The 24,686-nt window shown below is 43.3% G+C and overlaps 1 protein-coding gene across 1 annotated transcript in view; it reads left to right on the top strand.

The window, feature by feature from the left end:
- The first annotated feature begins 277 nt into the window (after window positions 1-277).
- The window catches only part of LOC101483227 (chloride channel protein 2), a 70,695-nt gene continuing 46,286 nt past the window's right edge, over window positions 278-24,686 (top strand). The window contains exons 1-4 of the mRNA XM_076892065.1: window positions 278-477; window positions 12,491-12,620; window positions 17,304-17,435; window positions 24,535-24,663. Of these exons, the coding sequence (XP_076748180.1) occupies window positions 427-477; window positions 12,491-12,620; window positions 17,304-17,435; window positions 24,535-24,663 (442 nt within the window). The 5' untranslated portion in view covers window positions 278-426. The remainder of the gene's footprint in view (window positions 478-12,490; window positions 12,621-17,303; window positions 17,436-24,534; window positions 24,664-24,686) is intronic.

Below are 24,686 nucleotides of genomic sequence, written 5' to 3' on the forward strand. Positions count from 1 at the left end.
TATGAAATGTTTTCATATTGTTTGACCTTGGATGAATTTGTGATTGTATGTAGAACAAAAACATTAATCTAGATATCAAAATAACATTTTTTTTAAGTGAATACAATGAAGAATTAAAGATAAATGTAAAAGAAATGTGAGTAAAAAGCCATGACAAGTAAGCCATTCATATGGCTTGCCTGACACACCCACCTGAGCTACCGAACCAAAAAGCTCCGCCTCAGTCTTTATATCTTGAGGCTAACTTCAGGCTATAAAAAGAAGGATCAAACTGTAACAAGCGCACACTCTTTAAGTTTGCTTGGTGATCTCCTTTACAAGTAAAGTTAGCTTAATGCTTTAATTATTGAGAACACAGCATTGTTTCATTCGAAAGCATTGTTGAGCTTTTCTCTAACTTGCGACCTGTAAATCTCGAGCAGAACCATGGCAGGAGACCGGTCAGATCATCGGGTGCTGCAGTATGAACAAAGTCTTGTAAGTTTTCACTTGTCACCATATGAACTTTGTGCACTTTTCCCACAGTGCATCCACTTATGAGTGAAACGTGAGTAAAGTGTGATCAAAGCTGGACTAGAGATGTAATGAGTGAATTGTGATGCGTAACTTGTGAAAAATAAGTATATGCATGTACTTTTTGTCTGTGTGATTCTGACAACTTTTCTGGGTGATTGTATGTTTGAGAAAATATAAGTTTTAAATGATGCCCCACCTCTGGCTTTCGAGTAAAACGTCTGTGGAGCCATTTTGTCCATTTTTTCAGATTAACTGGTCTTTGATTAACTAGTGAGAGTGAAATGGATCAAAGGCATAACATCCAAAATGGCACAGGAGCCAGAAGAAACAAGAGTCCTTCTACATTAGAGAGTATGCATATATCCATACCTTAAAATGGACATTAATATCTTTAGGGCTAGGTTCTATCTTCTGAACCAAAAGCCCAACTTTGTTTAAGCAGCATATATTTTTCTTATGAAATCAGTTTTAGCCCTGCAAATATTCCTTTATTCATTTTTACTTTAATAGATTATCTAAATAATTTGATTGAAATAGGTAATGTTTCTAAAAAGTTGTCTAGAACTGGGTACGCCATGGAAATACAGTACTTGCCATTCTTGCAAAATACACATGAACCTGTTGACATCAACTATGCAGCAATTTCATTTCCAGCAAGTGTCTCACAGCCTACGTTGTTGGTGCGGTGACATTAAAAATGATTTTTAGCAAACCAAAGCAAAAAAGTGGTTCTCAAAAATGTAAAGAGACAAGAGAGCAGGATGAAGATACCACCAGGTGTACGGATCTGAGCAGTGTTGCAAGGCCCAAAGTTACAAAGTTCTGATTGGCAAGCAGTAGCAAACTTTGTGTTTTTGTAAAGGACTAAAACGTTGCACCGTTCATGTTGAAAATATGCACTCGTATTTTATTACATGCATGCGATATGTCGACAAGTTGGTAAATTGGAAATGACTGTTGAATGAGGAATTCTAGAAATCAGTTTGTTAGCAAGACTCAACCTGTTTTAGGCGTGTGGTAGCCTATTTGAAGAAGACTGTGTGAGTTTAAGAGCATAAGAGTAACTAAAGGTGTCCGTTCACGCAACCTCTGACTGAGGTGCTGATAAAAAGCATGAATGATGACAACTGCTATATCTTATTTATGCTCTTACAGTGTGAATGTAAGTGAGACAGAGAATGAGAGAGAGAATGTAAGATGGTGTGATTGCTCCTGTACAATGTGGCAGAGAGGGGCCCCAAAAAATATCTGCTCGGGCCCCAGAGACAGTTATGTCACAGAGTTTTTACTGTGGACTTGCTTTTCAGGAGCTGAAAAACAGAAGAAAAAAACATTGTGAACATATTTTCTTTAAAGAAATTTCAAGTTATATAGCTGAGACTGCAGCTACAGCACCAATGCCCACTCATAATTTCACCAAAGCTAATTAAATCTTTGCAAAATGTTTTTGATGACACTAACACTGTTCACACACACTGTTATGTAATTTGAAGATTGTCATACAATTTATATTATCTGCACTCAAAGGGACTGGATGCTGGTCCATTAGTGCTGCTGTGTACTCACTGGGCACCAGTGTTGGGTAAGTTACTTTAAAGTAGTAACTTAGTTACATTACTAGTTACTTCTATCAAAAGTAACTCAGTTACTTCAAGTTACTCGTTACTTTCAGAGTAACTAGTTACTAGGGAAAGTAACTTTGGTTTTACTCAGAATTCTCTTGTTAATGTGTTGCTTCCGTAACTGGATACTAGAGCAGGGCGATATGACCAAAAATATTTATCACGATATACATTTGAAAATTTGCGATAACGATATAATTGACACTAGACAAAATACTTTACAACTCCACAACTTTATTAGTGAAAAAAACCCATCAATGTATTTTCACTTAAACAAGCAGCTGTTTTTTATGTGCATAAAAGTTATATAAAAATGTAACAGTGCTAATTCCTTGCTGACAGTTTAACCAAAAGGCATTTCAGTGGAAACTGGCCGACATATCCTCAGCATAACCATGTATAATATCCACAGAACTTAAAAAGAGGTTATACACACACAATACGGTAATATTATGTTGAAGCACAGTACGTATCACTCTGCGAGGCTCCGCCTACAATAGCCGTAATGCTCCGACAATCTATCAAGCGGTGCGGCTTCGTAGCTTAGCAAAGTCGTACTGAAACATCTGACAGATTTTCGAGCGCCGTGCACATAAAATCGTTTCGAGGTCAGTAAACACAACCAGAGTTCATACATAAGGCACACGGGATTATAAGGGGCTCTGTCGACTTTCAGAGAAATCAAAGGATTGATTTTAAGTGCCCCGTATTTTCCAAACAACACAGTAATAACGACGGCCCGCTAGCATGCGCTACCAAAAATAGTGCTTTGTTGTGTATCTGACGGACGAAAGCTAAACCAGTTCCACACCAGTGAAGTTGCAGCATTTTTACAAACCAGTTCTGGTTCATCCGTTTCATTCATCGATCCACTTTCGCTCTTCTCATTCTGCGTCGCCGCCATGTGCGTATGTAAACAAAGGCACTGCGCATGCGCATTTTACCCATATTCTATCGCGATATGTCATTTTCCTATTGTTGCCCAAAATTATACCGGTATTACCGTAAACGGTATGATATAGCCCAGCCCTACTGGATACCCAGCCAGACTGCCAGGCTTCTAGCTTGCCTACTTGCCACAAGTGCACTGTGCCACCTACCAATAGAAAGAAAAAAAATAATGTGCACACTTCCACGAGAGAAATCCCACGCCTGGACCGTCGTTGACCGCTGCCATGATTCTATCCTAGCTTTTTACATCCAACACAAAAACTGCAGTCGTGGTGCTTTCGATGGTACTCAGAACTCGGAAATTCTGCCTTCTGAATAGGAAGATGTAGGTAACACCAGACTGCAGATGAGCTGCATACAGGGCTGGACTGGGACAGAAAATCGTCCCAGGCGTTTTGACTAGAGACCGGCCCACCATTATAGGAAAAATCATAAAGCCTGTGACAGTGATGTACACTGTTCTGATGGTATATATGCATCAATCTATCAATTGTTTGTTCTAAGATTCAGATAATTATTTTTTAAAAGTGAGACATTTTAAATGAGAATAAGAAAGAAAAGTATGTCTTTGTGCCCCCCTCTCCCTGTTAATGCCCTACATGGACCCCTGGCAACACTTTGCTAGACCCGCCCCTGCACAGTTACCAGCTGTCAGCTACTTAGAAAAGGATCCTGGTGTTATTTGTCTCTCAGAAACAGTTCATAACTTCCCTTCAACTCATCCATGTCACCTAAAAGGTAAACCTGTTTCTCCATCACCTGCTCAGCTCTGATGGTTCAGTAAGGACATCTCCTGGTTTCATCTTCATGTTTCCCTCTCACCAGATAACCAAACCGACATCATGACCAGCAGCTTTACAGCTGTGGCTCCAGCCAACATCAGCTGATACTAGAAATTAATATTAAATAAATTCTAACAACAGCTGATCAAGCTTAAACGTGCTGCTGTTGTTTAGCGCGACATCCGCTGGTTTCCTCTTTCTGGAGCAAAGTGGGCGATAAACAAACAAGAGAGACGATCAGCTGATCATTGATCAGTTTCATGACTGAAGTAGAAACAGGAGAGGGAGGGAGGGGAGAGAATGAGAGGAGAAGAGGCAGCTTTGTGTCTTTTTCATTGTAGCTGAAGTCCGGGACAAAATGTTCCTTTTCACCTCAATACGAAACCCGTAATATTTTCTCTGAATACCAGACGATTCTGTTTTTTACGGGACGGTTGGCAACTCTAATAATTAACCTACGAACAAAATAAAGTTCAACATCAGTAACATAGCACCACCCAGCTGTATAGAAACTCCGTCATGCTAGCTAGCACACAGTACGAAAAAGTCAGCATAACGAAAATAAACTCGCCCTAAACTTGATTTATATGTGACTCAGATACACTGCAGGTCATAACTTCTTACCTGGAGTTCAGTTCACCTGACACTCTCGGACCAGTGGCTGCTTCGGGTCTCTCCTCTTGCCTCCCTTTTCCTTCATCCACCTGCTGGCCTCCACCACTTGCTAATGTTATTGAATCTGTGGAAGCTCCGCGATAGCCACCACACGAAGTAACGAGTAACGAGCCTATCTAAATCCCAGTAACGAGTAACGCGTTCCTGGTTTTGGCATAATAACTAGTTACCGTGCTTGTTACCACAATAATAACATAGTCACTGTAACGCGTTACTTAATAACGCGTTAGTCCCAACACTGCTGGGCACAAATCTGGACCTGTTTAGCTAATAATATGCGTTTTATGTTCAGTACATCATGTGCTCTGCTGCTCACTTATAAATAAACAAAACAGATACAATGTTAACATGAATTTATTTTCCTAGATTATTTCTTTCTTCAAAAACCACTTAGGAATCAATGTGCTACTGTTGGAGTATTTATTACTGCTGCAGTATGTTTATAGAAAAATTATAGACTTCAAATGAACAATGTAAATATGTAACCACATAATAGTAAAAAAAAGAAAAGAAAAGAAAAGACTCTTAGCTAGAAGCCAAATCCCTTTCAAATTGTGTCAACTCTGTCTTGTCTTTTAAATGTTGGCCTATTCTTCACCTCTCCTGCTCTTTTATCACTCTGTGACACACTGAAGTCCCCAAGTGCAAGTCGATATCTGTTATAAGCTTCTTCTGCAGATGGGTTTCCAATTACGCAATTCCCAGTTAGTAGTTCACCTTTTCTTTGTAATTAAAAGCACCACTTTATAATGCAGAGATCGCACTGCAGAATTAATATCAGCTCAGAACAAAATCTACAGTTCCCATCTTTCTAGCTCAGTGAATGTGACCCACAGCAAAAACTGCATCGAGCCATTGGTCTGATGCCTTACACAGACATTTCCAGGTATAAGATAGGACATTAAGAAATGGTTTATACTCTAAATCGGTCATGTCTACACAATTCCAAATCCATTGAATCAAGTTGCAATTGGCACTCATTTTTCATACATGACTGAGCCTCCTGGAATTTTACTGAACTTAGTGACAAAACCTATGTGGCAATAGCGGCTAACCTTGATATAAACAGGACTTGCACAAGACTTCTCAGCTTGTAGTGAGGAGAAAAAGCAGGAGTCAACTTTTTTCCTGACACGAATGTAACAATAGACACAATGGGACCTGAGTCAACAAACAAATGTGACTCAAAGCTTCTTTGAACTAAATGACCTGAGTGTGTTTGTGGTTAAAACACACTCATGGATGAGTGTGTGTGTGTGTGTGTACCATGTTTTTATTCCTGTGGGGACTATGTGGTTTTAGTGTCAGGGCTACAGTTAGGTTAGGGTTAGGCATTCATTGTTGATGGTTAGGGTTAAGGTAGGTGGGTAAGGAAAGCATTATGTGAATTAGATGTCCCCAACAAGATATGAAAACACAACTTTGTGTGTGTGTTATTTAACGTGCATGCTGTGTCCTGTATGTTATCAAGGGAAACCTCTCTGTGAAGGAGCAGAACCCACTTTCCAAAAATGTGTAACCTGCTTAACAGGTACAGTACTTCGTTTCTGTCCGAAGTATAGATTCTAAGTACTTTAAATCTCTGCATTCAGTTGTTGAAACAAGCCAAACTAACACACAATGCAACCATGACAGCCACAGAGTAAATGGGAAAGTTCTATATATCCTTTTGCCACACCAGCCAATACTTTGTTTCATATTCAATGTTCCCATGCACAACCACTCACAAACAGGGTTGTAGTGAGTTTTACACACTTGTGAAACTTAAATCTATTAATTTTGACTAAATTACCTGAATTGTCATTATAAATTTCAGGCAACCCTGGTTTGAGCATTATAGACAAATTTGAACATAAGTCAGATCTGTATTGTCAGGACAATGAGTGAGCTGCAATATAAAGTACTGTGCAAAGGTCATGATCGATCCTTCATGTTTTTGTTTTTCTGCTTTCTCGGAGCCAGACTGTAACGAGTTCAAGGAAAAACGTGCTCTGTAATTCAACTACCACAAAATATTTCATAGGAAAATATTTATTATGAGCCTGCTGGATGGTTATGAAATTTATGGTTCTTTGGGGTTCTTAGAGGTTGGATTATTTTTAGCAGAGAAAGCATGTGGGGGAATATTACACAAATAATGCCTGGAGCAGGCTCTGACTCAGGCCCCTAGTGAGCCTGCAGCTACTGTACCACTTTCACTATATTACATTTTCAAATAGTTACACAGTTATGGTTCTTGTTATTTAGGCTGGTGAAGTGTTACACCTTAACCACCACAATCAACTATAGCTCCATCCATGCAAGGGAGACCTCCTACCCTACGCAGGCGCGGTCCTAGCCTGTTTGGTGCCCTGGTTGAACACTCCCTCTCAAAGACTCATCTGTTTACCTGCATCTTTTGCCCGTTTCTCCTCTTCTTTTCTCTTTTTTCTAAACTGAGGACCTGATTGCTTTGACCTTTTCTTGTCCATCTTTCATCAGTGATTTTGCACTCCAGTATCAACACCCAACCCCACAACATACACTAATAGACTAATAGGCCTACACCTTGTATAGGGTTTCTTTTTTTCTGGGATTTCACACAACCCAGGAAAAATAATTGATACATAATGGGCTTGCATTTACAGCATTATGAATGAAATGTGGTCTATTTGGAAGCAGCCCGCCCCTCCCCTGTTGACAGGTTGTGTGTGAGACTTCGTGCTCACTTTTCAATTATATGTGTGTGATAGAATTTAGAAAACACATTAATGCAAATTATAAGTCTGTATCATAATGTCTTCAGTGTTTGTGTTTGTTGTAGGGCTGTCAATGTTAACACGTTAATGTGATTACAATTTTTAACGCAATCAACCTATCTGCAGCACAGAAGGGACAAACTTTGGACAAACTGCCTGAAATGCGTTGACAGAGACATTTCAGAGATTTTGAGTCATTCTGCGCTCCAAATGGTTTAATTGTGTTAAAAATTGTAATCGCGTTAATCATTCAAATTCAAATTCAAATTCAAATTTTATTTGTCACGTACACAGTCATACACAGTACGATATGTAGTGAAATGCTTGGACAACTGCTCGTGACCTAAAGAGAACAAAAAAGGAAAAGGCTATGAATAAGATAGGAAATATGAAAAATTAAAAAGGGTGAATTTAACTAGGAAGGAATAAAATATAAATTAAGGTTAAAAATGAAATAACTGTACAACACAAATTAGAATGAAGGGTAAATTTAACTGGGAAGAATAAGATAAAATATATAAATTAAAGTTGAAAATAAAATAACTGTACAACAAAATACACAATACACAATATAGAACTATATAAGAATGTATGAAGAAATCTAAATATAAATAAATATATACACAATAACAGCAGCTGTACAAGTATTAACTGGAAATGAAGAATATAGTGACCAGTGTTGTGCAAAAACAAAGTCCAGAAAGTCCAGTGTGTGTGTAAGAACCATATGTGTGGGTCAGTACTGTGTGGTGGTGTGATTGAGAGACCGTATCGCCTGCGGGAAGAAGCTCCTCCTCAGTCTCTCTGTGTTGGTCTTCAGGGAGCGGAATCGCTTTCCTGACCTCAACAGAGAGAACAGTCTGTTGTTGGGATGGCTGAGGTCCTTCACGATCTTCCTGGCCTTGGTCCAGCACCGCCTGCTGTAGATTGAGTGCAGGTCAGGGAGCTCGGAGCGGATGGTGCGCTCAGCTGACCGCACAACCCTCTGTAGAGCTCGTCTGTCCTGCATGGTGCTGTTCCCGAACCAGGTTAAGATGTTTCCCGCCAGGATGCTCTCTATGGTGCACGAGTAAAAGTTCCTGAGCACCTTGGAGGGCAGTTGGAAGTCTCTCAAGCATCTGAGGTGGTAGAGACGCTGTCGGGCCTTTTTCACCACGGTGTTGATGTGACAGGACCATGACAGGTCCTGCGTGATGTGAACTCCGAGGTATTTGAAGCTGTCCACTCTCTCCACTGGGCACTCGTTGATGACGGGGGTCTGGTAGTTCCTCTCCTGCTTAGTGCTGAAGTCCACTATCAGCTCCTTTGTCTTACTGACGTTTAGAAGGAGGTTGTTCCTTTGGCACCAGTTCTCCAGATTCCTAATCTCCTTCACGTAGGCCGTCTCGTTGTTATCAGAGATCAGGCCCACCACGACGGTGTCGTCAGCAAACTTGATGATGGTGGTGGAGCTGGTAGTGGCCACACAGTCATATGTGTACAAAGAGTACAGCAGGGGGCTCAGAACACACCCCTGGGGGGCTCCAGTGCTGAGAGTGGTGGAGGCTGAGACATGTCCGCCCATCCTTACTGCCTGTGGTCTGCCAGTTAGGAAGTTGGAGATCCACTGACACATAGATGAGCTGAGTCCCAGATGCTCCAGCTTGGTGGTGAGTGTGGAGGGAATTATGGTGTTAAATGCAGAGCTGTAGTCTATGAAGAGCATTTTAACATAATCCCCCCTTCTAGTGTCCAAGTGAGTGAGTGATGTGTGGAGGAGATGAGAGATGGCATCGTCTGTGGAACGATTTGGACGGTAAGCGAACTGTAGTGGGTCCAGTGTGTCTGGTAGTGAAGAAATGATGAAGTCTCTGACCAGGCGTTCAAAGCACTTCATCACTACTGAGGTGAGGGCTACAGGGCGATAGTCATTGAGAGAAGCAGGGTGGGGTTTCTTCGGGACAGGAACAATGATGGACTCTTTGAAGCATGTGGGGATCACCGACTGAGATAAAGAGATGTTGAATATCTCAGTGAACACAGGAGCTAGCTGGTATGCGCAGTCTCTTAGGATACGACCTGGGATGCCGTCTGGTCCTGCTGTTTTCCTGGTGTTCACTCTCTTGAAGGCTCTCCTTACTTCATGCTCGGAGATGACGAGCACGTTTCCGGTGCTGGCAGTATCTTCCTGTCTGCAGCCGTTAGCGCCGCTAACACTAGCATTGTTGGAGACCTTAGCTGCAGCCTCGAAGCGAGCATAGAAAGTGTTCAGCTCGTCTGCCAGAGTCACGGCCGCGTTCGTCATACCGGTTGTTGGTGCTTTATAGTCCGTTATTGTCCTTAGTCCCCGCCACAGGCTCCTAGAGTCACTCTGTTGGAGTTGTGACTCTAGTTTCCTCCCATAGCGCTGCTTCGCCTCTTTCACCGCCCTCCGCACGTTATATGACGCGGCTTTGTACGGGTCCATGTCCCCCGTCATGAGTCCCGTGTTGTAGGCAGCGGTGCGGGATCTCAGAGCGTTGCGGATGGTTTTATCCACCCACGGCTTCTGGTTGGGAAACGTTGTGATAGTCTTTGTCTCCACGGTATCATCCGCTAGTTTCCCGATGAATCCCACAACCGCTTCCGTAAACACGTTGACGTCATCGTCGGAGCTGTTTCTGAACATGCCCCAGTCTGCGTCATCGAGTGCGTCCTGTAACGCGGCCACCGATTGATCCGTCCAGCGCGCGACCTTCCTCTGAACCGGAACTTCCTGTTTCAGCCTTTGTTTGTATTTTGGCATGAGGAAGATGGCGGCGTGATCAGATTTGCCAAACGGGGGGCGGGATTGTGTCTTGTAGCCGTCCTTGACCGTAGTGTAGCAGTGGTCCAGTGTCCTTTCACCCCTGGTGGGGCAGGTGATGTGTTGATAAAAGTTCGGCGCTGCGCGTTTGAGGTTGGCGCTATTAAAGTCCCCCGTCACAATAAGCGCAGCGTCCCGGTGTTGTGTCTGGTGCTGTGTGAGTGCCTCATGCAGCTCGCATAAGGCGGTGACCGTGTCCGCTTGTGGTGGAATATAAACGGCACTTACAATGACCGATGTAAATTCCCGAGGTAGATAAAAAGGACGACACATGATGGACAGTAGTTCCAGATTTGGTGTGCAGGAGCGTGTGAGAGGAACAACGTTCGCACTGTTGCACCAGTTGTTGTTCACCATTAAACACACGCCGCCTCCCCTTGACTTCCCCGAGTCCCGTGTCCTGTCCATGCGGTGAACCGAGAAGAACTCGGCCGGGTGGATGGCGTGGTCCGGCACCGCTGGGTTCAGCCATGTCTCGGTGAAGCAGAGGAGATTGCAGTCCCGAATGTCTCTCTGGAACTTTATCCTGGCCCTGAGGTCGTCAAGCTTGTTCTCCAGTGACTGGACGTTGGCGAGCAGGATGCTAGGCAGAGGTGTGCGGTGTGCACGAGCTCTCAGCCTGTTCCTGACGCCGGCTCGCTTCCCTCTAGGCCGCCGCCGCTTCCCTTTGTTCTCCCTCGAGATCTCACTTTGATGATGACATGATGACAGCATTAACGTTGACAGCCCTAGTTTGTTGGTTTATTTTAGTTTAGTTTTGTGAGCTGGTTATTAGATGCCGCTCCAGCCAGAGAATGCCGCCCCGCTCTCTCCTTCCTGTGTGGCAAGCAGCAGGGGCACCTCGCAAACAGAGGGTGCCTTTACTCTCCGCAAAAGAAAACGGTTCGGTGCCTATGCAGTGCTCAAAATGCTTTGGCATGATGTCAGGGCAACATGGGTGCGAGCAACTTTTTTTTGCCGATGCCCATGATGCCGCCCCACCATGATACCGCCCCGGGCAACGGCTTATGTCGCCCATATCAAAAACCGCCACTGCCCCTATGCACGGGGGCCAAATATGGATTTTTGCAGATGGAAATGAATTCAGACAAGAAGTCAGAAGAAAGGCAAGGCAAAGACATTAGAAACAAGAACAAATAAAAAGCATGATTTAAAATTGATTAAAACAAGCAAATAAACTAACTAACTAATTAACAAACAAACAAACAAACAAACAAACAAACAAACAAAACAGTATATAAAATCAAAACAGATAAAATCAGAACAGTAGATAAAATCAGTAGTTAAATGTAAGTTTTGAAATTTAAGCTTAAAGTGTGGATTTGGTGCTTTATTCAAATGCAGCTGAGAACAGGTGAGTCTTCAACCTGGATTTAAATAAACTGAGTGTTTCAGCTGATCTGAGGCTTTCTGGGAGTTTGTTCCAGATATAAGGAGCATAAAAGCTGAATGCAGCTTCTCCGTGTCTGGTTCTGACTCTGGGAACTGATAAAAGACCGGATCCAGATGACCTGAGGGATCTGGATGGTTCATACTGGGTCAGGAGGTCATTGATGTATTTTGGTCCTAAACCATTCAGAGCTTTATAGGCCAGCATCAGAACTTTAAAGTCTATCCTCTGACAGACAGGCAGCCAGTGTAAGGACCTCAGAGCTGGACTGATGTGGTCCACTTTTTTGGTCTTAGTGAGGACTCGAGCAGCAGAGTTCTGAATGAGCTGTAGTTGTCTGACTGATTTTTTAGGTAGACCTGTAAAGATGCTGTTACAGTAATCAAGCCTACTAAAGATGAATGCATGGACTAGTTTTTCCAGGTCCTGTTGAGACATCAGATCTTTTATCCTTGATATATTCTTGAGGTGATAGTAAGCTGATTTTGTTATTGTCTTAATGTGTTTTTCTAAGTTTAGGTCTGCATCCATCACTACACCCAAATTTCTCGCCTGGTTTGTGGTTTTTAGATGTATAGATTGAAGTTCTCTGGTGACCTGTAATCGTTTTTCTTTGGCGCCAAAGACTATTACCTCAGTTTTGTTTTTGTTTAGCTGGAGAAAATTGTGGCACAACCAGTCATTGATTTCCTCAATGCATTTACCAAGAGCCTGTACAGGGCCTCGGTCTCCTGGTGACATTGTGATATATATTTGTGTGTCATCTGCATAGCTGTGATAGTTTATTTTGTTGTTGTTTATAATCTGTGCCAGTGGGAGCATGTAGATGTTAAACAGAAGGGGTCCCAAGATGGAACCTTGGGGAACTCCACATGTGATACTTGTCTGCTCAGAAAGACACAATTCTGATTTACATCACACCGCCCATTTTTGGGACATGTTTAATGTGTTTGTTTTTTGAAAGCTAAATGGATGCCGGTGTTTTTTCGCAGATGTATGGGCGCTACACCCAGGAGCTCGGGGTGTATGCCAAAGAGGAGGCTACTCGGCTGAAGGAAAGTGGGGAGAAGGTCAGTCAGCGAAGCCGGACACTGGAACACGACAATGGACGCTGTGCCAAGTGTAAGAGTCAAACCACACAGCCAGCATGGAATATGAAGGACAAGCAGCAAGTGTTATTATTCCTGTTTCTGAAATTAGTGCTCGTTTCGTTATTTTATAGAAAACCTTCTTACCATTTCTAACCATGTGATGGACAAATGCCTATTCACACCACAATGAACAAAATTAGTTTAAAGAAAAGAAGTGCCGTGATACAGATTTTCTAAACCCTATTAAAATTGGGACCTTTTCATCTTTCACAAAAGTGTTCACACAGTCTAAATTCCTGTAGCGGTAGAGAGCAGAGTCACCATAGCAATTTGTATATGGTAGAAATCCACACCGTGTATCTTGCCATTTGAATATTGGCATTACCACTGAATGAGGCTCAAGACTTAACTGTTCAGGTTTGCTTTTTGACCATTGAACTAAGCCTCCTGTAGTACTGAAAACATCATTGAACATGGTCATGTTTTACTGTAGTTTGGCCATTTGCACACTGACTGGATGGCGCTCAGACTGAACCAAAACCCCCACTGACAGCTCTAGTATGGAACAATTCCATTGTTATCAAATATGCATTACATGGTCATATGGGATTTTAAGTGGTAGAAAAACATAAAGGATTATTAACCAGTCTTTGGCGATGGCACAGCTCAGGGCAATCATTTCTTTTTGTTGTGAGTCCAGTTCAGAGAAAAAATACAAAGAGTACTCCATGAATTGCTCAGAATCCAAGCCTTGAGAGAAATTGTTTGAACATTAGCTTTCCGTTAAAAATGTAATACTACAATCACTTTGATGTCTCTAAACTAAACCCTGTGCCTTAGGTGTTGCTTGGGAAGCATTGATCCTACTGAACAGTTAGATAAAGAAGCTAAACAATATCTGCAGTGTCAGGCAATCATGGCAAAAGCATTCCTTGCAGCATTTCATACAAATGATCCACTGCCTTTCTTACCGTACTGTTGGTGTTGTCAGGTAGCTACAGTAACGAGATTATGTAGGACTAAATGGGATGCATTGAAGCATAAAACAAACACAAGTTGGAAAGTCTCTGATGTTCAAGTGGAATCTCCAAGGCACACATAGACTGTCAGTTTTAGTCTGAGAGTCGACAGCTGTGACAGTCCTAATCATGGTGAAGCTTTAGTGATACAGATGTTGTCTAAATCCAGTATGCCTGGATTGAGTTGGATTTCACGCCCAATTCATCTGAGTCACCTACAGATGAGTTTGAACTCAGGATAAATTTCTGTCAGTGATCATTTTTCCACTTGTCCATTCATCCATTCTCTTCCACTTATACTTGTGAAGGTCGCAGGGGGGCTGGAGCCTATCCCAGCTGTCATAGGACGAGAGGCAGTGTATACCCTGGACAGGCTGTACCCTGAGTCTGTCGCAGGCCAAACATAGACAGGCAGACTAACCATTCACACCTAGGGGCAATTAGGAATTAGCATTTATTACCAATTACTGTGGGAGGAAGCCGGAGTACTTGAAGGGAACCAACGCAAACACGGGGAGAACATGCAAAATCCATACGAAGAGCCCCTGACTAGGTGGCTCCAACTAAGAACCACGCCACGCCACGCCCCTATTCACACCAACCCTATCCGTGTCCTCCTTCAGAGCATCTATGAACCTCCTCTGTGATCTTGCTCCCGTCCTACTGCATGGCAACTCCATGTTTGTCCAATATTTCCTTTATCCTTCCTGTAAGCATGGCCCGACCATCTCAGCCTAGAGTCTCTAACCTTGTCTCCAAACTGCTCAACCTGAGCAGTCTCTCTGTTGTAGTTAATTCTAATTCTATCCATCCTGCTCACTCCCAAAGAGAATCTAAGCATCTTCAGCTTGGACTCCTGTCTTTTAGTTAGTGCTTCATCTTCACTCTTTCCACTTTTGTTCTCTCACTTATCGCCACCACATTGTTCATTGCTTTGGATGTTTAACCCAGGTATTCAAAGTCATCTACTTTCTCTTTTTCTAATGCTTAAAGCTTCACTATTCACTTGCACCCAACTCTCACTAGATCATAATGTTGTATACAAACATCTTAATCCACCTTCCTCCACTCCTCCACACTTATTGCAAAATTCTCCCTCCTGTATATGGCAGTGGACACCCACCCAGCACCTCCTCATCACTTGTGTTCTCTTCACTTCACTTCCATTGTCTCCATCTTTGTAGCCATGTGTCAGTCTATGAAACCAGTTGGTCTTCAATTCTCCTGTCTCTTTCTCTCACTGCTGATATCACAAACTCCCAACACTCACACAGACATTTATGCAAACTCAGAATATGCAGCTGTGCCCAAAAAGGTGACCAGAGCTACATTTCTCTGCAATTTTGAGAAGCAACATGTAACATAGTGGATAAATAATATAGAATCAGTGTGTGGGGTATGGAGCCTCGCAAGACCTCGCAAAACAAACTCGGGATCTCGCAAAAGTTTTGTGAAAACGTCGTAGCACTTTTGCAAATATATGATGTCTTGTAAACCGAGCAGATATTTGATGTTTACACAGCTACATTCACGCCTCAAAATATCTTGAAAGTTTATTTTGTGACCCAGAAAGAGTAATATTGCAACTAAGTAGCAGCCGCCATTGTGGGAATTCAACTTTTGCGAGATCTCGCAAAAGTTCATCGTAATTCTTTTCTCCCATGTCCCTTGCGGGGCTCCGTAGTGGGGAAAGGTTTCAGAGAGCACGCAGAGGCATAAACACATCAAAGTGATAACAGTGTGTGCAGTGTGGTTCACAATGACCCTTTACCTGAACATATTTAACTGCAGCTTTCCCCTCTAACGTGTCCTGCATCTTTGACATTGTCACAGTGTCCCCGTTTTAGTTATTTTAAAAGTTTCAAATATCATCAAGGCAACGTACCAGAGAGTGGGCAATTGGATTGTGATACAAGATGCCCTTTACTTCGGTGTGGACTACATTTAACAAATAAGTAACTTGTACAGTTAATGGACTGCTCTTCCATTTAAATGCACTAAGCCAGCATACACACACACATACACACATATTATTACCTTCAGTTCTTGATTTGATGAAAGAACAATATGTTTGCAGTGTTGGGAGTAGCTGTGATTCTGATTACCGGCAGCTGATGCAGGGCAGTTTTCGAAAAGCAAATGAAGGACCTAATAAGTTAGGTTTTGAAATAAATGTTTGACAGGGAATTCTTGGATATGCTTAAATGAAAAGGCTGAATGCCATAAAAGTCAGCCACAGCACAATTATTTGGCGTATTAAAACATCGGCATTTGTTCTACAAGCTCAAGTGTAAAAAGGAAGCAGGGAGATGAAAGCAAAGTAAGTGACTGCACACTAGGGATGGGTATCGCTTAGGTTTTATCTGATACCGGTGCCAAATCGGTACTTTTGAAACGGTGCCGGTGCTCAAACGGTGCTCAAACCGGTGCTTAAAGAATGGAGAACACAAACTTTGTCCTAAACCTCTCATGTTTAACTGTTTTCCACTTTTTCTTTGGTCATTTTAGCCTTTTTGGCCAGGGTGAAGGGAGTATCTGCCATCAAACAAGAAGACAGCCGCATGTAGCTATGATGATGTTTGCTAGTTCACCTTACATGCATTAATGTAATAACGTGGTTAGCCTACTCAACGTAAATTACACACGAACAACATTAAGCTACTCGCGCAGAGAAGAACGGCTGCTGCTGCATCATCATCCTCATCATTTCTGCTACACTGGCAGGGCTAGGGGCCAGGACTCTCCTCTTCGGGTTTTTGGGGGATGTTGCTCCGGGTCCGATAACAGGCAACCCACCCGCAGTAGATGTGCTCGGTGTGAGGTCTCGCAGCAAGCTATCAAATACGGTGCATTTCTGGGCTTTTAAAAAAAACGCTATGCGTCGCCAGGTGTTTCATCGGATTCGAGGTGTTACCTCCTTTGACAGTATCACAGTATCAGCTTAAAGCACTTGTTGCTGCTGAGTTTGCATCTTTTGCTGTGAAGTACAGCCAGACTTTTGACGGCTTCGCCTTGGACATTTTTAATCTGTAGCTCTGCTCTAAAAGAACGTACGTACCTAGCCCCGCCTACTATCCTCGGAAACGTAAAATTATTGGCTAGAATCTAAAGTGTATCACAGCTCAGGAAAAAAAAGCACCGAAATAAAGCACCGAAATGTGCGCTGCTTTTCAGTCTGGTTACTACCGTTTGTCAGAACCGGTACCCATCCCTACTGCACACAATCGTCTTTTTCCTGCAAGTACGATAAGGGTGGGAAGAAAGAAATAAAGAGAAATGGTTTTCACCAGGAATATAAACTTCTGAAAATGTCTTCTTTATTTTTTACAAAAAATGCCCCAAAACAAATTCATAATTACTGAATTTCCCAGAGGAACGCACCTGAGAAATTATTAAAGATTTATCTGATCTGCTTCTTTGTTATTGGGCATGGATCTGTTTATATTTGGGCCAAAGATAAGAAATGTGGGATAAATTACAAACTTTTGCATCTCTGGTTTACTAACTTGTAAAATGCTATAGAGTACAGAGCAGTGGTCTTTTGGGCTAACAACATGTTTATTGCTGTTCAATATTTCAAAAGCTATTGTGATGAAACACAGCTGTTATTGGAAAATGTAGAATAAAGTGACCCGTACTAATCTCTGGGTGCTGTAGTCCTAATGTATTATGCTGTGTTCTTGATATCCCATTAGTCGGCCCATTTCGCTGGCTGAGGTTCCTGATCTCATTGATCGGGGAGGACTGGATCTTCTTCTTCCTGTTGGGGATCCTCATGGGCCTAGCCAGCTGGGCAATGGAACTGGGCATCAACATGCTCCTAAAAGGTGACAGAGAGACTGGGTTGGTTTTGTTTGTTTGTTTTTAAAAATGCAGCATCACTACACACTAACATAATAACACATTTTGGGAAGGAAGGAGGTAAGTAATATCCAGAGATGGGCAGTAACGCGTTATTTGTAATGCGTTACTGTAATCCAATTACTTTTTTCAAGTAACGAGTAAAGTAAGGGATTACTATTGCAAAAACGGTAATTAGATTACCGTTACTTTCCCATAGGAACGCTGCGTTACTGCGTTACTGCGTTACTAAAACCGTGATTTTTTGCGAGAATGTCTCACGACAGTGACGTAAGCGAGTGTGACATTAGTGACAACAGCTGTGTGCAGATCAACAATGGATCACATATCGAGTGCAGGAGAGAGTATGAGCGTGCAGCGTTTAAAGCGTGCAAGTACTGACCTTACTTTGAGTTTGATTCCATAAAAAGTGACAAAAAAATTAGTGTCTGTTGTGCGTGGGAAGAAAACTTCTTTTTACAGCGAAAAAACCCTAAACTTCCAACAAGCACCGAGTAGCTACGACGTAATGGGAAACTCACAGAGAAACTCGCGGATTCTTCCACTGACCGCGGCACACCTGCACCAGGGTAAACCTCCGCCTGCCCCACTCCTGCTTTACAGGTGAAAATAGAGCAACAGGACCGCTGAGTCTTTGACTTTATTTATTTTCTGCTGTGTTTTACTTGCATCTATTTGAAAGACTGAGTGTAAACGCAAAATTAAAAAAAATTATGTGCTGGAATGTGCAGAAAATAGGTTTAAATGTTAAACAAATTTCTTCCAGTCAGAGAATGTTGCATATAATTAAATTTTTGCTTGATGCATAAAGTTAAAAGATTAAAACTGATAAAACAAGTTTTAAAAAGAGACTTTTCCATTTGATTACATTTTGTATGATGGATTATGTAGAAAAAGTAGAATTGGGCTGAAAGATCTATCGCTTTATCACCTCTTCAGGTTGTAAATCGTGTTTTTAAAAAGTAACTAAGTAACTAAGTAATGAATTACTTTTAAAAATAATCAGTAAAGTAATGGGATTAGTTTTGGGGGGAAGTAATCAGTAATTAGTTACTGATTACTTTTTTCAAGTAACTTGACCAACACTGGTAATATCTAACAACTACAGGAAACTGATGGTGAGAGGAAAAGATGAGTTGATAGGATGGAGGTAGTGGTGAAGGGTGAGGTCAAAGGATGGAAAAGGGCTGAATTTATTTGAAGTCTTTCACATTCTAGTTCACATCAAATAGACATGTATCACATGTATGCAAATGTATACAAATCTATTCAGAATTTTAAAATCGGACAGTGAAAACACAAAATAAATTAAGAAAAATATACAATGGAATTAGACACTGGAGCAAACCATTAGATGTGGCACATATTGGAAAGGTTTTAGATTTACTTCTTAGTGATGGAGACCAATCTTAAACCAAGTTGACATAAAAAAAAATTTGGAATTTGACAAATGCCTGGCAGGAAACTTTGTGTTCAAGTAGATGCATTGGGAAAAAAGCTCTGTGATAGGGCAAAGCCAGACTGGGTAAGCATTTGAGAGAAACTAGAAACCACAAATAAATGGTAAAAAGCTTTGTTCTTATATAGCTTTAGCACTCATAGCACCTTAAACAACATGTTTCACACACGCTTCTTTTCCTACACGTAAGTTCTTTCTATCTATGTGTAACACTCACACTCAGACAAATGCATCAAAGGAGCAATTTGGGGTTCAGTATCACATTCCTCTAGTATTACAATTCCTTACCATCCAATGCCATGGCAGAGCAGCTTGACTCCACCTCCAGTGTACCTGGCCTGGCCTTCAATCTGGTTTCCTGCACGCATAATGTAATGACCTTCGTTTTCCCCATCACTTCAGCCAAATCTCCTCTCAAGTTTTTTGACATATACACATATGGTAAGACATATGATGGTCTTACCAAAAATAAATTATTTATTCTCAATGATCCCAACTAAACCGCCACAAGATTGGTTCAGATCTCTAGATTCATGTATGTCCAAATTCCTTTGGAAAAATAAACCCCCACGTATAAGCTTAAAAACACTACAAAAGACCAAGGATAAAGGAGGACTAGAACTGCCTAACTTTCAGCACTACTTCTTAGCCAACAGGCTTCAGTTTATCTCAGGATGGCTAAAACACACCCTCTTAGATGAACCTTGGCTAGATGTAGAACAAGCACTCTGCAATAATCTAGAGATCTCAGACCTACCATTTATCAGCTCAAACATCCAACGACATGAATGCTTTAAAAGCATCAACATCAGCTCTTCTCTGACAGCATGGTGGGAGTTTCTAAAATTGACGGCGTCTTCATTAATCCCATGCAAACGTACACCTGTCTGGAACAACCCTGACATATTACAAAACAATAATATGATAAACTTTTCAGATTGGAGTGATAAAGGAATCCAATATTTAGAACATATACTAGAAGGAACAGAATTTATTTCATTTGATGGACTAGTTACACAATATGGGCTCAACAAGAAAAGATTTTTAGAATATCAACAAATTAAATCCATAGTAAAAAAGAAATTTAAACCGGGTCAAGTTGAACTACAAACACCTCCAAGTGTGGTTCAATTTCTTACTCTTAAACCCCCCAAATTACTATCCAAAATATACAGAATGCTTTCTAAAACAGATGAATCAATATCACTTCCTATTGCAAAATGGGAAGCGGATTTATCAGTTAACTTAGACCTAAACTTCTGGTCTCAGATTTGCTTAAAAACCTTTCATCTAATTAGAAATCCCAGTCTTCAATTAATTCAATACAAAATATTACATAGAGTGCACTATACAGGTCATCGGATGTTCAAGATGGGCTTTACGTCTACCAACAACTGCTCACACTGCCAAACCAATTCACCGGACAATTATATCCACGCTCTTTGGTTCTGTCCACCAGTTCAGAAGTTTTGGCGGGAGATATGTGAAGACTTATCGAAGTGTCTGAAATGTAACATTCCAACTTCCCCCTTAGTGTGTTTGTTGGGCAGCTTAGATAATGTCACTTCAGAAAAGAATATCGCCCATATGGTTTTCACTGCCCTATGCATAGCCAAGAAAACAGTCCTCATGAACTGGAAAAATAAAAATAATCTTAATTCTAACCAATATAGAAATTATCTATTAGATTACATTAGTCTTGATACAGCCTCTGCCACCACATCAGCTCAATTGCTCTGGGCTCCTTTGATTAGCTCCATCACCTAGTGGGGGGTCATAGTTTGGTCCCGCCTTCACTGTTGTGATTGTGTGGGGGTAGGGACAGGCTTAGGGCGTCGGGGGGTTCCCCGGAGGCATCTTCCTTGGGGGGCTCAACCCGGGGTAGCGGTCATGTCCGGTTAGGGGCTCTGTTGGTGACTGTTTCCTCGCGGCTGCGTGCAGCGGGGCTAGGGGAGGGTCTGTGCTGATGGACGTGGGTTACTGACCTGGTAGTCTGGCTGCCCCTGGGTGGGTCCGGGATGGGCGTGAGGTTCTGGGGGCGCTCCGTCTCTGGGCTGGGACCCGGACCGGGCCTCGGGGGCTTGGGTCCTGGTTGGTGTGTTGCCGGGGTTGTGGGCGGGTGGGCGCATGGGGGCCCAGCCCTGGAGCAGGGTGCCGCCGGTGCGTCGAGCCACCTGGGGGGCTCTTCAACTGGTGGGGGAGATTGTCACATCTTGCAGGAGCTTTCCTCTCCTCAGGAGCTGCCTCTGCAGGAGGGGGAGATACAGGAGAGGTGGAGGAAGATCTCAGCCTGGGTGTTTATTGTCTTATGTAGTCTGGAAGATGAGTGGATGGTGGGGTGGGTGCAGTTTTCTCTGTGGTGGGGTTGGGTGGACTGTCCCGGGCTCTGTGGGGCCGGGCGGCGATGCTGCACTGGGCCCGGTCTGGATGGGCCTGGGCCCCCTTTCCCTGGCGGGTCGCGGAGTATGGGGGTGCCTACTGGGGTCAGCGGGGGAGCTGGCCCCAGGGAGGGGTCACTTGCCCCTCCCTTCCTTCCCTCCCCATCTCCAGCTGCCTCCCTCTTCCCGCTCCACCACAACCACCCACACATGCAGGGCCTTGGAGTAGGGGTATGTCACCAGGGTGCAGAGGAGGCTACCCCCCCCCCCCCCTCTGTCCCCTTCTGGCTGCCTCTGCCTCAATTTTATCCCACAACTTAGACATTCACATTACTCACACTCTCATTACACATACATATAGGATCTTGGGGGTGGGCACGATACACGGAGTCCAAAGTACCATCAGGGTGTACACCCCACCCCTGGCATCGTTGCCCACCTCTCAATTTTAAATACACGTAGACATTGAGGGCTAGCAGGAGGGACCATGCGCTTACCTGCTGCTCTCTGGCAGGTAGCTCCATGCCCTCCTGGGTTTTAAATGCACCTTAGAACACACATGCATCAACATTACAATGAGCGGGTGGAGGGAGGTTCGGAGTCTTCTCTCACCCCTGTTCTCTGCGACCTGCTGGAGCAGGGGGGCTAGGACTAGGAGGAGGAGTTGGCCGTCCGACTGCGGTCTGGAGTGTGGAGCCTTCCTGCTGCTGCGGAGTCGGGGCGGTCTGCCTCCCCCCACCGCAGGGAAAAGGGAAACACCACCTGGGTCTGGGTGCAGTTCCCCCCTCCAGGGGCGGGGGCACCTAGACCCGGTTTGTAGAGTACGCTTGGGGAGTGTGATCGTGTGTACAACGTCTCTTTATGTCTGTCTCCACGTTGGTTGAGTGTGGAGTAAGTGCATATGAGAGCATGAGGGTGGGAATGGATGTTTGTGTCTGTGTGTGCCTGTATGTCTGTGTCTATATGTCAGGTTGGGTGTCAGGCGCCACCTCTCTGGGGACATCTCAGGCCCTCCAAGGTTTGGAGGCCTATCTCCCCCTACCACCACTTCCCCTGCCAGTGGCGGACCCCCTCAGACATCGGTGCGTTGGTGGTTCTTTGTGTCCGGGGATGGGCGTCCAGCGTCCTGGGGCTCGCTCGGGCCACTTCGGAGGTGGGGTGCCCCCGGCCTCTCGGCCTGGGGCTTGGTCACTCAGGCGCAGCTGGCTGCCGGCGGAGCTCACGGGCGCGTCACTGCAACTCCCCCTGGCTTCTGCTCCGCGGCTGCTGAGTGAGCCCTCATCTGGGACTCTCCTCAGCTCTTTCCGGGACAGTGGCGCAGCTGCCCCTCTGTTGGTCTTCCTTGGTCTCTTGTGTTCTGGGGGCCTCTGGATGTCTGGAGTTTTGATCTCCTCCACACCTGCTTCACGCCCTGGAGGACGGGGCTGTGGCCCCCCCACACCCTCTAGCAGATTATTACATGAAGGAACCTTTTAAAAAAAACAAAAAACAAGCGCGTCCATGCTCACAGGTGTACACACGGGTGATCACACCCACAAACTACACCCTTTTTGGCTCCTACCTCAAAGCACACTGTGTTCTGTTGATCTTATGTGCTGCACAATAATGTTTAACATTTAGTATTTACTGTCATGTTCCCATATATCATTGTGATGTTGTTTATTCTATTACTCTTGTTCTCTTCTGCTTGCTTTCTTTTTTCTTTCTCAGCAGGTGATCCAGGTGATTGATATATGCATTTTTTTTTCTCTGCCCGTTCTGTTGGTTTTTGTCTTTTGCCCTTCTCCCCCGTCCCTCTTCTCAGCTGTTTCTCTTTCCCTCTTTCTTTCTCCCCTTCTTTCCCCCAGTCAAGTCTGTCCCGTATTCAGTAAGTGAAAATAAAATAAACAATAAAAGGTGAATCAAATGGACCATTACGGCAAGGCTGGGATGGTCAGTTTGGTAAAGTAAATCCGTTGGGCATCTTTCTTTGTCTTTAGACAACAATTCTGATGGCAAAAGAGCCAAATGGGACAGGCCAAAAAAAAAAAAAAAAAAAAAAAGACATATACATTTCTGCATTTCCTTTTTTCTCTCTGTACATCAGAGCACACATTGGAGGGGCATAGTCGATCAAAATGCAGAAACTCAGCAGTCCAAAGGGGGGCTTTGTCTGAGCCCCCCAATTTTGTTGGGCAGATGTATGTTATGATACGTGGGGCGATTGTGGCTCAAGAGTTGGGTGTTCGTCTTGTAATCAGAAGGTTGCCGGTTCGGACAGTCTTGGTCGTTGTGTCCTTGGGCAAGACACTTCAGCTACCGCCTACTGGTGTTGGCCAGAGGGGCCGATGGCGCGATATGGCAGCCTCGCCTCTGTCAGTCTGCCCCAGGGCAGCTGTGGCTACAGCTGTGGCTACCAGTGTGTGAATGGGAGAGTGAATGAATAGTGGAATTGTAAAGTGCTTTGAGGTTTCTTGAAAAGTGCTACATAAATGCAATCCATTATTATTATACCTAGACTACCCAACCATACAAAATCTATGTCTGACATACATGTAGATGCAGTTCTACATAAATATGTAAACAAAGGAGGCAAAAGCGAGGCTGCAGGGCAGGCCCACTAGCACAGCTAAAGAAAAAAAACACTGTTTCCTGTCCACATTAGATTCATAGCCAACAAAATTGACTGAAATACAGACTATAGTTCGGCTGTAAAATCTAGTATGGTAATCTATATTAAGTAAACTGAACTCAATTTTTCTCACGGTGTTATTAGAACTCAGTTTAAGAAAGTTACCAGTGTGTTTTATTCAAAAAAGCAAATCAAGCTCAGTAACTCTTTGTTGTGTGTTAAAGGTTCTCCAAGGGATAAAAACTAGAAGGTACAGTAGACAGGAATGAAAGAGGTATTTAACAGTGTAAAAAGGGAAAAAAAAGTTTGGTGTAAAGAAGTAAGTAAGTAATGAGAGCAAAGGGGACCAGGGAGGAGGAAAAATAAGTAAGCAAACTGTGCAAACCAGAAAGTTGAAATTAGACACCTGAACCTTTGAAATTCATCAGAAATGTCAAATCTCACAGGTTGAGAAATTCAAACACATTTCTCCGGCTGCGTGTTTTATACTTTCAGAAAGGGAAACTAACCTCGACCTGCCAGTTCCTGTTTTGTTGTATAGGTCTGTAACTGCACTGTAAATCTGTGAGGATGGTTTTACACATTGGGCCTGGTCTGTGTGGTTTGTGTGTCCACAGGACAGAAGTGGGTATATGGCAGACTGGACAGTAATGGGTTCCTGCAGTACCTGGGCTGGGTCGGCTATTCTGTTGCTCTCATCGTGTTTTCTGCCGGCTTCACCCAGATCGTCTCCCCACAGGCTGCTGGTATGTAAACAGATGTGGCAAAA

This window comes from Maylandia zebra, linkage group LG14, assembly GCF_041146795.1.
Source record: "Maylandia zebra isolate NMK-2024a linkage group LG14, Mzebra_GT3a, whole genome shotgun sequence".
Classification (NCBI taxonomy): Eukaryota; Metazoa; Chordata; class Actinopteri; order Cichliformes; family Cichlidae; genus Maylandia; species Maylandia zebra.